General features: G+C 36.2%; 1 protein-coding gene across 5 annotated transcripts in view; it reads left to right on the top strand.

Annotated features, from left to right (window-relative positions):
• CAMKMT (calmodulin-lysine N-methyltransferase) overlaps positions 1-15,059 on the top strand; it is a 371,765-nt gene that overhangs the window by 10,670 nt on the left and 346,036 nt on the right. For all 5 annotated transcript variants that reach the window (XM_001917869.6, XM_023619715.2, XM_023619714.2 and 2 more), the window contains exons 2-3: positions 4,007-4,179; positions 13,821-13,885. In XM_001917869.6, the coding sequence (XP_001917904.3) occupies positions 4,007-4,179; positions 13,821-13,885 (238 nt within the window). The remainder of the gene's footprint in view (positions 1-4,006; positions 4,180-13,820; positions 13,886-15,059) is intronic.

The following is a 15,059-nucleotide window of genomic DNA, read 5'->3' as shown; positions in this document are numbered from 1 at the left end:
TTTATCTTCTCAAAGAACCAGCTCTTAGTTTCATTGATCCTGTCTACTATTTTTTTAGTCTCTATTTCATTTATTTTTGCTCTAATTTTTATTATTTCTCTCCTTTCTTGACGTTGGACTTCATTTGTTCTTCTTTTTCTAGTTCTGTTAGGTATAGTTTTTGTAAGGAAGATTGTCCCTGAGCTAACATCTATTGCCAATGTTCCTCTTTTTGCTCGAGGAAGATTGTCGCTGAGCTAAACATCTGTGCCAATCTTCCTCTATTTTATGTGGGATGCCATCACAATGTGGCTTGATGAGCAGTGCTAAGTCTGTGCCCAGGATCTGAACCTGTGAACCCCAGGCTGCCAAAGCAGGGCATGTAAACTTAACCACTACGCCACCATGCCAGCCCCTCTTAAGTGTAGTTTAGGATACTTATTTGATATTTATCTTGCTTGTTGAGGTGGGCCTGTGTCACTATGAATTTCCCTCTTATAACCACTTTTGCTGCATCCCACAAGAATTGGTATGTTGTATTTAATTTTCATTTGTCTCCCTATATTTTTAAATTTCTCCGTTGATTTCTTCATTGATCTAATGGTTGTTCAGTAGCATTTTATTTAGTCTCCACAAATTTGTGACATTCCCAGCTTTTTTCTTGTAGTTGATTTATAGTTTCATAGCATTATGGTCAGAAAAGATGCATGATATGATTTCAATCTTCTTAAATTTATTGAGGCTTCCCTTATTTCCCAATATATGGTCTATCTTTGAGAATGTTCCATGTGCACTTGAGAAGGGTGTGTTTTCTGCTGTTTTTGGATGGAATGCTCTCTATATATCTATTAAGTCCATCTGATCTAGTGTTTCATTTAAATCCGCTATTTTCTTGTTGACTTCCTGTCTCGATGATTTATCCATTGATCTAAGTTGGGTGTCGAGGTCCCCTACTATTATTATGTTGTTGTTAATTTCTCCCTTTAGGTCCATTAATAGTTGCTTTATATATACTTTGGTGCTCCTGTGTTAGGTGCATATATGTATTTATCAGTATTATGTCCTATTGCTGCAAAGTCCCTTTTATTATTATATACTGCCCCTCTTTGTCTCTCATTGTCTTTTTTATTTTGAAGTCTGCTTTGTCTAATATAAGTATGGCAACACCTGCCTTCTTTTGTTTGCCATTTGCTTAGAGTATTGTCTTCCATCCCTTCACTCTGAGCCTATGTTTGTCTTTATGGCTGGGATGTGTTTCCTGGAGGCAGCATAATGTTGGGTCTTATTTTCTAATACATTCAGCTACTCTGTGTCTTTGGAGAATTCAATCGATTTACATTTAGAATGATTATTGATATGTGAGGTCTTACTATTGCCATTTAATCTCTTGTTTTCCAGTTGTTCTATATTTCCATTGTTTCTCTTCCTTTGTATTTCTGACTGCCATTTCATTCTAGTGGTTTTCTGTGGAGTTTTCTCTTTTTTTATGAATTGCAGCTCTGCTCTGATGTTTTGTTGAGTGGTTACCATGAGGTTTGTATAAAAGATCTCATAGATGAGATAGTCTATTTTCTGATAGTCTCTTATCTCCATTAGCCTGAGCAGATTCCATCCCTTTCTTTTTCCCCTTCTGAGTTATTTTTGTCACAAATTATTCTATTTTGTGTTGTGAGTTTGTGACTAAGTTGAAGTAATTAGGGCATCCTTAATAATTTCTTGTAGGGAAGGTCTAGTGGTGATGAACTCCCTCAGCTTTCATTTATTCGGGGAAGCTTTTATTTCTCTATCATATCTGAAGGATAGTTTCACTGGATAGAGTATTCTTGGCTGAAAGTTTTTGTCTTTCAGTATTCTGAATATATCATTCCACTCTCTCCTAGCCTGTGAGATTTCTGCTGAGAAATCTGCTGAAAGCCTGATAGGGATTCTTTTGTAGGTTATTTTCTTCACCTTGCTACCCTCAATATTTTTTCTTTGTCATTTTTCTTTGTCACTTTTGCCAGTTTTACTGTTACATTCCTTGGAGAAGGTCTTTTAGCATTGATGTAATTAGGAGTTCTATTGGCTTCATGTATATGTAAGTCTGGTTCCTTCTCCAGGTTTGGGAAGTTCTCAGCTATTATTTCTTTGAACAAGCTCTCCTTTCTCTCTCCCTTCTCCCTCTGGAATACCTATAATCCTTATGTTGCTTTTCCTAATTGGAGTTGGATGTTTCTCGAAGAATTCCTTCATTTTTAAAAAATCTTAGTTCTCTCTTCTCCTCCACCTGAAGCATTTCTATATTTCTATCCTCTAAGTTACTAAGTTTCCCCTCCATAACATCAGCTCTATCTTTAAAGGATTCCGGATTATTTTTTATCACATTAATTATGTTCTCCATCTAGAATTTCTGCTTGGTTATTTTTTTATAGTTTCAATCTCTTTGGTGAAGTACACCTTCTGTTCATTAATTTTATTCCTGAGCTCACTGAACTGTCTGTCTGAGTTTTCTTGTAACTTGTTGAGTTTCTTTATGACAGCTATTTTGAATTCTCTGTCATTTAGATTGTAAATTTCTGTGGCTTCAAGGTTCTTTTCTGGAGATTTGTCATTCTCCTTCTGCTCTGAATTGTTGCTGTAGTTTCTCATGGTGTTTGATGAACTAATCTTTTGCTGGTGCATTTGTGGTAGTATCAGGTCAGAGAGTCTGCCTGCTACTCTTTTTTTTTTTTTTTTTTTTAAGATTTTATTTGATTTTTTTCCTTTTTCTCCCAAAGCCCCCTGGTACATAGTTGTGTATTTTTAGTTGTGGGTCCTGCTAGTTGTGGCATGTGGGATGTCGCCTCAGCATGGCTTGATGAGCAGTGCCATGTCTGCACCAAGGATTTGAACTGGCAAAACCCTGGGCCACCGAAGTGGAGCGTGTGAACTTAACCACTTGGTCATGGGGCTGGCCCCTCTTTTTTTTTTTTTTTTTGGAGGAAGATTAGCCCTGAGCTGACTGCTGCCATCCTCCTCTTTTTGCTGAGGAAGACTGGCCCTGAGCTAACATCTGTGTCCATCTTCTTCTACTTTATATATGGGATGCCTACCACAGCATGGCTTGCCAAGACGTGCCATGTCCGCACCTGGGATCTGAACCTGCGAACCCCTGGCCTCTGAAGCGGAACATGCAAACTTAACCACTGTGCCACTGGGCTGTCCCCCTGCCTGCTACTCTAGGGGAAAGCAGGAGCAGTGTTTCTGACCCCATCCCATCTGCTGGAAGTTGTTTGGGTATGGTGGGTGCTCCCCCCAGCCAGGAAAGCAGTTACTCAGGAGCTCAGGGCTGCTGCCATGCCAAGGCACCTTCCTCCTTGTGGGTCTGCAGTGGTGTTTGGGCACTTGCACTGGCTGGGAAAGCATTTGCGTGTGTGTGTACATCTGACACCACCTTTTAGGGTCACACCAGCCGCTGTGCTTGGTGGGGGTGCTTCTTTTCAGGGTTCGATCATGGGCCACTTGTTGGGACTGCAGCAGCAGGGTGGGCTCTCCCACTAGCTGGGAAAGCATTTGCGTAAGCCAAGGGCTGCCACCGCCACTTCCCACAGTTGCACTGATGTGCATTCCCACTTTCAGGGCCACAGCAGTACAACAGGTGCTTGTGCCGGCTAGGAAGGCATTTGGGTATGTGCACAGGGCTGCTGGGGAGGGATAGGGGAGTGCTCACCTGTCTCCACCACTTCCCGGGGAGCCAGTCCATCCACCTTCAGATGTTTAGCTCCCTGGGTCTCTCAGGTATCCTGTGGTGCTGTGTAGGTATTCTCCATTAGTCAATGAATGTCCATTTAGTTGTAGTTCAAAGGGGGAGAGATAAATGGGACAGTTCATTTGGCCGTGTTGTTGCTATCAGTCCTCTATCCTTCTTTTCTAGTTGTCTTCAGTAGGAGGTTTGTCTGAATGATCTAATCTGCCATTATCAGAAATGAAAGTCCCCTTACCACTTAAACGTTGAACACTTAACTTATATTTATATAATATGACCACAATATTTGTTTTTTTTTCAAAGGTTCTGAAACAAAAACATCTGGATGATTGTCTACGACATGTGTCTATAAGAAGATTTGAATCATTTAATCTGTTTTCAGTATCCGAAGCCAAAAAAAGGGAAACTGAAGAGGGAGTTGGTGCATGGGTCCAATACACAAGTGTCTTCTATCCTGAATACAGTGTTTCCTTAAGGTAATCATCACTCTAGTTAAGATTGTTTTTAAGGTATTTTTCTCTTGTAGAAGGAAAACAATGTAATAAGAATCTTATTGTTTATTCTGTTGAGTGTGCAGGCAGTCTTTATCAGAATTTACGTTTTGCAACTTTGTGTTATGAAATCCTCCTGCTTTAACTAGTTCTTGCTGTATTCTCAGACTAAAGAAAAAAATTCTCAGGAATGTAGTGGCATTTGAGGATAAAGAGTGTTGCAAATCAAAGGGTTCATTTAACCATTCTTTCATAGTGTTGGATTATGACAAAAAGCCAAGTTCTTTTTGGGGCAAAGAAGGCTGAAAGTGAAAACAGAATTTTTCCAAACTTCCTGTAGTAATTATCTGAAAAAAGTCAAGCTTTGGTATTTTTCTCATTCATGTTTTGTCACTTTCAGAGTAGAACCTTAAGATTAGAAGGAGAAAATTCAGCTGAAAACACTGGTATTGTGAGAAGGATACAGACTGTTCTGGCTTTAAAAATTATTAGAAAAGAGATGAGAGTTGCAAACTGAAGTAACAAGATACCATTTTACCAAATTAATTTTCTCTCACAGTCATAGTCTAGCATGTTGCAATATTTCTGTAGGTGTTTGATTTTATAAAGTCTGCCTTTTTGACAAGATTTCACATTTTGAAAGGCAGGGAGGAGCACATTTACAGTAACTCTAAGAGGAGCGAAAAAACCTTTTAGGTGGAAATGTGACTCAAAAAGATTAGGTAAGGCTAGGAATAATTAAGAAAAAGTTTTTACAAAGGATGTCTTTATATGTCTTGAACTATTTTAGTTTAAAATATCTAAGCTTTAAAAAACACTATAATAGCTAAAAATTTGGGATTTGGATAAAAATTGACTGGGCTGGATAGGGAAGAACAGTTAGGATCTGGTTTCATAATTTTGCTTTACTGAAAAGTCCACACGGAAGATAAAAACTTAGGGATTTATGAGCTTGCCTCTACATTTATTATGAGATTCTAATTACAATACTTCAACTGCTTTACATTCTGATGGAGATAATTAGTTTAGTGCTTGGTTAGGAAGGAAAGAAAAACGCACTAAATGCCTGCTATGTGCAAGATACAGAGCTAGGTGCTTTGAAATACTCTAATTCATGTAATCCTTACAATAACTCTGTGAAGTAGGAACGAAGGTGATGAAACAATTGGAAGATGGTATCTATAAGGAAATTAAAGAGAAGGAGAAACAGAGTGATCTAGGCAGGGTCTTCAGGTATAAAGTTCTAAAACTTATCTGCTATGTCCACTGGTAACAAGAAGCAATAAGCGTAAACCATACTGAGAATAATTTCCTGACATCTTCAAGGCCCTGGGAAGGGGTAACTGGAGAGAATGTGAAACCTGTTCTTGAGAGCTTTCAAAATAAGGCATGGCTCTCCACCTGGTGGAGCTGACCCTGATGTAGCAGGAAATCGGGCTAGAATGTGAACTGAGACTCCTCTCTTAACAGCATGATTCTTTGTGATGTATCCATTTTTGACAGTAAAAAGAAGTATGTCTATATAAATATGACAGTGAATCCTAATTTATGGAGAGAACACAGGTGACCGAGCTAAAATTTTGGCCACGATGGCTGCCAAGATTTTTTCTCTTTTTTCAAACCAGTTAATATCTCTCCACATTAGTAGTACAAAAATAATAATGACTTAAACATACAGAGTTCTGGAGCTGAACGTGATCTTAGAATAAATTTTAAAAAATTCTAACTTGGCTGACTGTTGAGTGCCTGATATGTGACAAGCACTGTTGTGAGTGGTTTACCTGTATTCGCTTATTTAATCCACACAACACCTTATGAGGTAAATAGTTACTATCCTCATTTTACAGATGAGGAAAGTGAAGCCCACAGAGGTTAATAACTTGATTGCGGTCACTCAGCCAATAATTGATTGTGCCTCTATTCAAATCCCGGTGATCTGGTTCCATGGCCTGTACTTCTAAAAACTTTGGTTTTGAAATAATTACAGACTCTCAGGAAGTTTCAAAAATAGTACAAGGAGTTTCATGTACCCTTCACCCAGCGATCTCCATTGGTAACATCTTATATAATGAGAGTTACAGCCTGCGCTTTTAACTTCTGCACGTTCTGCCTCTCGTGAGGCAATCATGTATCCATTTATTCATTTTACCATCAAGGGATTGAGGCCTAGATAAACTAATTTCCTCATTGATTATTCTGAGCATTCTGTTTCTCACTCCATAATCCTGTTATCGTTTAGGAAATTGCTGAAACTACTGAAATTGCTTAGGTAGGGGAGGATTTCTGCTAAGAATAGTTCATTCCGTTCCATTGCCAGTTTTATTCACGTTGATTTTTACAGTCACCACTTTTCCTTGTTTTCTGTTATGCGCCCAACATGGATCTGCATTCTTGTTCCTTTGCCATCTCAGATCAACTCTTTTCTCAATCTGTTTCCATGACACTTCTTTAGCTACCTTTATCTATTTTCTTCAGTATTTGAATTGTGAGCATTCAAAAGTTTTAAAAAATTAGTTGCAATAGCCCAAAGTAGTGGTTTAGAAAGTAGTTTTGGAATGGAGTACCATCATCTTTCTCTATATTTTTTCTTTGTTAAATCAACACTATGGAATTATTTTTAAAAAGTGATGAATAGTTTTAAGTAAATTCAAATCAGTAAATATTTAATAGCACCTTCTGTGTAGATAACAGAAATATAAGCTGCACTATCCCCAAGGAGCTTAAATATGTGAAAAGTTAAATAAAAAAAAATAACTAAATAAGAAGGAAAGTTATTCCTTCTGCTAATTCTCACCAGGCAGTGCATAACTAATTTCCTAATGAGAGAAGACTTCACATGTGTTAGGAGCTTAGAGATGGGAAGGCCTTGAGCAGGAATTTAACTGGATCTGGAGATATGTGAAAGTTCTGGGAGAAATCATTCCAGATGGAGGCAAAGGCACTAGAAAATATACGAGGGGAGAAAATGCAAGGCAGAATCATCAGAGGCTGCTGAGAAGGCCATCACAATGCCCAGGGGGAGGAATAATGATCAATGCATGTTATATGGTGGATCTCCTTCTGGATTTTAATAAAGAACTGAGCATTTGGGATGTTTTATTCTTTACAAATCATACATATAACCCCCTTTTCACTTTCTCAGTTCTTATCGCCTAAGATCACCTACCACAATTCAACAGAGATGATGCATATATGGTGATTAATACTTATCAATATTTGTTACTAGTTTTCTCCTTCTTAAAATTTCCCTACATATTGATTTCTGTTCCTTTGAAGTTTTATTAGTCTTGAAATGAATACCCTAAGAGGATAAATAACTAGATATTTGTGAATTCACAGTCTGTAGTTGTATCTTGTTTATATTATTAAAAGGTATATAAGCAGTGGCCTAAATTGAAACTTTGACCATTATTTTCTGTCAGCTTTATATGATGATATTTAAAATGAAGGAATAAAGAATTTCCCTTGGTGACTTTTCATCAGAAACAAAAATCTGGACAATGTAAAACTTAGCTTATGAAATCCCCAAGATCTGTTGTCTTTTCTGTATGTCTGAGGATGGTTGACACTTTATTCCAAAGTGAGTATTGAGAGTTAGGAAATTAAAATCCAGGGTATGACTCTTAACTTTATTCTTTGGTAAAGTCTTCTTGTCTTTCTGGTGCTTTATAGAAGAGGCTCTTGCTGTTAGATACATGCATGTGTAGAAGACTAGTATATACCAGGAGATGTTTATACTAAAAATCTTTCAGTAAAAATTCCCTCTCCCTGTCTTGTAAGCTGCAGTTTGTTATTGTATAGAGTTTACCATATAGGTACTAGAAATTGTTCCTCACCCTCCATATTTCAACTTAATTTGAGTGCAATAGGAATTTACGTATTCTGGAAGCTTTAAAATACTTCCATTATAGTTGGAATGATCGGAGTGCCTGAGTTATTTATTTATGAATGTATACATGTCTTAGGTGTGGAAAAAGCTGAGAGGCCTGAATTGTCCTCCTTTCTTTGAATAAGACTACTGTTGCTTGGTTATTACTGAATTGGAAGCCTAGCACTCTTGACTTTCAACTTGTCCTGGGAGCTTAGAATGGGCAAGAAGTCAAGAATGATTTTGTCTTTGACTGAGTTGCATCTTTCTAGTACAACAAATGCATTGTAGTGAGATAATATATTGCTTCTCTAGGGAAAGGAAAAAATTAAACTCTCACTCCACTGAATTTAGTATGTACTCTGTGAGTGCTCACTAAATGGAAGCTGGTGATGGGAATGATATGCTTATGAAATTAGACGTAAAAGTATAGTTTTAATGTTAGTAGTGATATTAACAGCAGAGGTGAATATTGAAACAGCTTTTGTTCTCCTGCATTTTATTTTGTGTGTTTTTTTTGGTGAGGAAGATTCACCCTGAGCCAACATCCATTGCCAATCTTCCTCTTTTTCTTTTTTTCGCTTGAGGAAGATTAGCCCCACGCTAACATCTGTGCCAGTCTTCCTCTATTTTGTATGTGGGATGCCTCCACAGTATGGCTGATGAGTGGAGTAGGTCCATGCCTGGGATCCAAAACCGCAAACCCTGGCCACCGAAGCAGAGTGCGCAGAACTTTAACCACTCAACCACAGGGCTGGCCCCTTATTTTGTATTTTTGAAGGAACTTTATAGAACCTTAAAATATGATCCATTGTATGCAGAAAATTAAAAGAATAATCCATTGAGTCTTGTTTTCATGGACCTTAAATCATAGATATGGGCTAAACATAACTTAGTTTTCTTGTTTGTTTTGAACTGCAATCACGATCATTTATGTAGCTTGCTTACAAGTACATATATTCAAAGATTCAGTAAATTGAATGTTCCCTTGACATTTTTTCAGATTTTTATATATTACATGTAGAGATCATCTACTAGTTTTCCATAACTAGTAGATAGAAGAATGAAAAAAATCTCTTTCTCTGTTTACTTTTGAAAGAGCTCCAAAGCAAGTTGCATCTAGAATCATGTTTTTTAGACCTTTTTAGACCTTTTCCGTCTGAAAACCTCTCCTCTTTGTTCTTCTGCAGCCTTTTAGGGCCCATTTCACTCTCTGGCTTACTTTTTCTGTTTTGTTGGGACCAATTTTCTTTTTAATCAGGATAAAATTCACATAATCTAAAATTCACCATTTTAACCATTTTGGATTATACAATTCAGTACTTTTTAGTATATTCACAATGTTGTGTGACCATCACTACTGTCTAATTCCAGAAATTCTTCATCACCCCAAAAAGAAACCCCATACCCATCAGTAGTAATTCCTCATCTTCCTCCTCCCCTCAGCCCCTGGCAACCACTAGTCTACTTTCTGTCTGTATGGATTTGCCTATTCTGGACATTTTATATAAATAGAATCATACAATATGTGGCCTTATGTCTTGCTTCTTTCATTTAGCATAATGTTTTTGATACACCCACGTTATAGTATTTATCAGTACTTCATTCCTTTTTTATGGTTGAATAATATTTCATTGTATGGATAATACCACATTTTGTTTATCCATTTATCAGTTGATGGACATTTGGGTTGTTTCTACTTTTTGGCTATTATGAATAATGCTATTATGAACATTCATGTACATGTTTTTGTGTGAATATGTAAGTTTTAAATTCTCTTAGGTATGTTTCTAGAGGTGAAATTGCTGGGCCATGTGGTAACTCTAACTTTTTGAAGAATGGCCAAGTTGTTTTCCACAATTGCTGTACTGTTTTACCTACCAGGAATGTGTGAGGGTTCCAGTTTGTCCCCATGCTTGCCAGTACTTGTTATTTTTCTTTGATTGTTATTTTTTATTATAGCCATTCTAGTGGGTATGAAGTGATATCTCACTGTGGTTTTACTTTGCAGTCTCCTAATGACTAATTATGTTGTCCGTGTTTTCATGTGCTCATTGGCCATTTTTGTATCTTCTTTGGAGACATGTCTATTCATGTCCTCTGCCCATTTTTAATTGGGTTCTTTGTCTTTTTTTTTGTTGAATTGTGAAAGTTTTTTTATATATTCTGGATACTAGACCCATATCAAATATGTAACTTGCAAACATTTTCTCCGATCCTCTGGGTTGTCTTTTCACTTTCTTGATGGTATCCTTTGATGAACAATAGTTTTTAATTTTGATAAAGTTCAACTTACCTATTTTTTCTTTTGTTGTTTGTGCTTTTGGTGTCATATTATGCCCTGGCTTACTTTTATCCTGTAGTTTCAATCTCTTGATACCTTTAGGCTTCAAACTTTTCCTCTAGTAGATTTGTTTTTTTTCACTCTTCATGTAATTATCTTTCCCAGTGACTTGCTCCTTAGTCTTTACTCCATAGGCGATTCTTAGGAGAAACTCAAAGGTCTTCAGTTCTAGGATAGCTTTAGGTGCTGTGAAAAAAATTGGTTAGCTTTAGGAAGAAGAAACTGGCTATCGGTAATTTTTTTCCTCAGCTTTGTTGAGATATAATTGACATAACATGTAAATTTAAGGTGTACAATGTTTTGATTTGATACACCTATATTGCATTATCACTATATGATGATCATCACCATAGCATTAGCTAACACCTGTATCAGGTCACATAGTTACCATTTATTTTTTTGTGGTGAGAACACTTAAGATGGCTATTGGTAATTAAAGGCTTGGGAAACAATGTAAAGCTTTGGAGTTTAGGAAGAAGATGGAGTGAACTTTTTATGTCCTGGATATGTTGACAAAAAGTTATCATTGTTATATAACATTAATTACCAGTATAATGCTAAGACTGAAGTTTGATAAAGCCCCTTCCTTGTAGGTATTACTATCTAACCACATTCCTCAGGCAGGACCTTGGTAAACAGTTGAAACATTGAGGGTAAACAAGATCTTGTAGAGTTGACACTTGACTAAAGTAGATGACTCAGTGAACAAAGAGCAGTCCTTGAATTTGGGACAAATGAAAGGGAACTTGAAATAATCAAACTGAATCTTTACCACACTGCTTTCGTGGCAGTTTTCCTATAATCAACACCAGTTCTTATACTATTGAAGACAATGATTATTGATATTATTCTTTCATGAGATGCCATCTTTTAGGGTTTCTAGACTTCATAGATAATTGATTTTCATTGTTGTAAGTTATGTAGAGGTATAGGATTAGTTTTACTGTCTCCCTACTCCCTACCCTATTAAAGAATATGATAGGGTTCACTCTGTTTCTTGGCTTCAAGAAATAATACTTTCAAGGAGAGGCAAGTTCTGCTTCAGTGATAAGTCTGAAAAAAATCGCACTTTTAATTTTGAATAGTGCTTTTAACTTTTAAACATGCATTTTGCTTCAATTGTCCCAGTTTTTGTTTTTTAGAAATAATTAACTTTTTGCAAAATATATGCACCTTTTTTTACTCTTGTCTCAGATTTCATTTCAAATGTTTATTTCATTCTGAATTGAGAGAGAGAGTGTGTGTTTGTGTGTGTTTGTGAGAGAGAAGAGAGGGAGAGAGAGAGAACGTGAGAGAATGTCTATTAAAACTAGACCCTAAAGGCAATTCCACCTTTAGGAATTTATCCTAGGAAAATAATCAGAAGTGGGCTCAGTGATGTTTCTACAAGGATGTTCACTGCAACAGTATGCATAATAGCGCAAAACTGGGCACAATCTAAAAATCCAATATAAAGTGTTGGTTCAATAAATGATTGTGAAAACAATCATTCATTGAACTACTTGGCAGCCATTAAAATCATGTTGCAGGAGAATACTTACTGATGTGGGAAACTGTTTACAGTATGTTACAGTTAAATGAAAAACACAAATTGCAAAACAGTATGGACAATGTACTCTCAGTTATGTAATGAAAGCTATATGAGCATGGAATAAAACTTGAAGGCTATGTACCAAAATACTAGCTGTGGCTATCTCTGTATAGATAGGATTATGAGCAGTTTTTTCTTGAAGGAACCATATATTGATTTTATCTTTAGGAAAAAGTTTTTGGAGTTCTTCGCAGTATTGCTGATCATTATAATAGGTTCATCTTATAATTTAGATGTTAAATACTTTGTTCCTTTTCCTCTCGTCTCACACATATACTGTGGTTTTCCATGTTAGAGTAAATAACTTCATCTACACCTAGAATCTTGTATGCACAGAGAAGATACAGAATCATTATGTTATGATGAAAGTTTCATTTGTGGTTGGTAACTTGGTTTCCTTAGAGTAAGACACTGTTGAGCCCAGTGCTTATTTGACCAGTGATGATTGCAAATAACTTTTTGCAATCTTAGTCACTCTATCAAAGAACTGAGTCTCTATGATAGAAATAAAAAGTTCTGCTAAAAGGGTCATATAGTTTATGTGTATTCTCTTACTCTATGTATTAATTTGCTAGGGCTCTCAAAGCAATACCACCGACTGGATGGCTTAAACCACAAATTTATTTTCTCATAGTTTTGGGTCTAGAAGTCTGAGATCAAGGTGTGGCAGTTTGGTTTTTTCTGAGGCCCTTCTCCTTGTCTTGCAGGTAGCTGCCCTCTTGCTGCCTCTTCACATGGTTGTTCCTCTGTGCACATGCCCTGTTATCTCTGTGTGTCCTAATCTTCTTTTCTTATAATGGTACCAGTCATATTGGATTAGGACCACCCAAATGACCTCATTTTTACTTAATTACCTCTTTAAAGGCCCTATCTCCAAATACAGTCACATTCTGAGGTGCTGGGGGTTAGGGCATCAACATATGAAATTTGAGGGAGACGGAGTTTAGTCCCTAACACTATCATTTATGATAAGTTTTAATGACAAAGTTAAAGTAGTGTTGACGAAGTAGATTTTATTGTGAATTATTAATGGTTATTTTAAACTATTATAACATCCTAGAGAACTACAGCTATATGTGATATAGGGGAGAGTGTAGAAGATTGTAGATGCAGTAATGCCTATTTTTTATCACCTCTGGAAAAGTAGCCCAAATCCTATGACCTATTGACAGTTGGGTCCATTTGTATATGAAGCCTAGTATCTTTTAGGAATGTTAAAATATTGGTCATCAAATTAAATATTTAAAAGACTGTTAAGTGAAGAGAAGTTAGAATTAAAGGGCGTGGAATTAAGATTAGTGGGAAAAAGATACAAAAAACTTGCCCTCTGAAATTTAGAACTCCCTATAGAGGGAATGTGCAGACCTGAAGATTGGTTAGTTCCTTGTAACTGAAGTTTTGAATTTGTTGGGGTGTTATTGAGGAAATTTTTGTATCATTGAGTGTGGTTCTGGAGGTTCCTTGTTTATTTTTCTTTTGAGATTCTCAAAGTGTAAGGTTTGGTTTCTTTTTTTTCTTGTCTTTAAAACGATTAATAATTTACCTCACTTTTATGTAACTAAAACAACAACAACAAAACTATTCATTAATACTGTAAAATGTGGATTAATCGTCAAGAAATGTCATTACATTAACTATTCTGAGGACCATATTCTGTTATTTCTTTTCCTTCTCCCTCTAGTGGGCAGAAAATATTTAAAAAATATAACATAGAAGGGTTTATTAGTTTTGAATGTGTAACAATGCACAGTCTCAGCGTTTTAAAAAATTAATAAATGTTAATATTTCAGAATCATTAAATAAAATGCTTTATTCCTTTCTAGGCATAATAATGGATCTTTGAATGTTGAAGATGTTCTTACCAGCTTTGACAATACAGGAAACGTTTGTAAGTTGTATGCTAGCTGTATAGAAATATTTTTAGTGTTTTAAAAAGTGAATTTATTATTGGCGTTTTTTCTCACTAATGTTTATTATACTGACTAATGTGTGTGTGTGTGTGTGTGTAATAGAAACATCTGTTGTTTATAGCTGCAAAATAAGCCTCATGTAAGACATACCTAGGGGCCGGCCCTGTGGTCTAGTGGTTCAGTGTGGCTTGTTCTGCTTCGGTGGCCTGGGTTTGGTTCCTGGATACGAACCTACACCATCATCAGTGACCATGCTGTGCCAGCGACCCACATACAAACTAGAGGAAGATTGGCACAGATGTTAGCTCAGACGAATCTTCCTCAGCAAAATAAAATTAAAAAAAAAGATGCACCTACTAATGGGATAAGGGAGTTTTTACAAGTTGCAGTTGTGTGTGTGAATGAGTGTGAGTGACAGAATGTAGGTCAGAAGGAACAGTGGACTCTCCAGTACTGTCCCTTTTGTTTTTTGTTTCCATTTTGACCTCAGTTAACCCAACAGAAGGGCTGTCTCTTCCTTGTTTGCTGTGTTTTGGGTGCTTTCTTTTCCATTTCCTTCTGCTTCTCTCTTTCACTATAGCATAAACCCAGAATATGTTTTCTTTGCTGCTAATATACTTTAATACCAGAATGTTTTTGTTTTATGCAATATTATAATATTATAGAATATCTTATCTTTTCATCTAAGCCTCTAAGTTGTGATAGATTGCTCCACTGAGAATAACATTTAAATAATTATAAACTAATGTCATATGATGAAATCAGCCAAGAATGTCTTTGCATCACTGCATTAAACAATACCCATATAGGAGCTGTATACTCCTTCATGTGTGTTGTATAGAATATTTCTCTTAAGGTAATGAATTATCAGTGAAATATGATCATTTTAAATGTAAAAATTGTATTCAAATACTTTTTTTCTCAAAGCAGATTTCAGAACTGTAACTACTTATTGTCTGAACTTAAATAACATACCTTGCTGATAATACTACTTTATCAAATGCTTTCTCATTTTAGATCTGCATAGAATAATGTCTGGTAAACTTCAGGCAATAATTTTTTTTTTATGCCCACATTATGGCAAGCTTTTGATTGTAGAGAAAAATATCTATGTATTTTGTCACTGAGGAATCTATAAATATCCTAAACTTA

Source organism: Equus caballus, chromosome 15 (assembly GCF_041296265.1).
Source record: "Equus caballus isolate H_3958 breed thoroughbred chromosome 15, TB-T2T, whole genome shotgun sequence".
In the NCBI taxonomy this organism is placed as follows: Eukaryota; Metazoa; Chordata; class Mammalia; order Perissodactyla; family Equidae; genus Equus; species Equus caballus.
The sequence above is the reverse complement of the archived record's forward strand: the minus strand, read 5'-3'. Positions and strand labels throughout refer to the sequence as shown.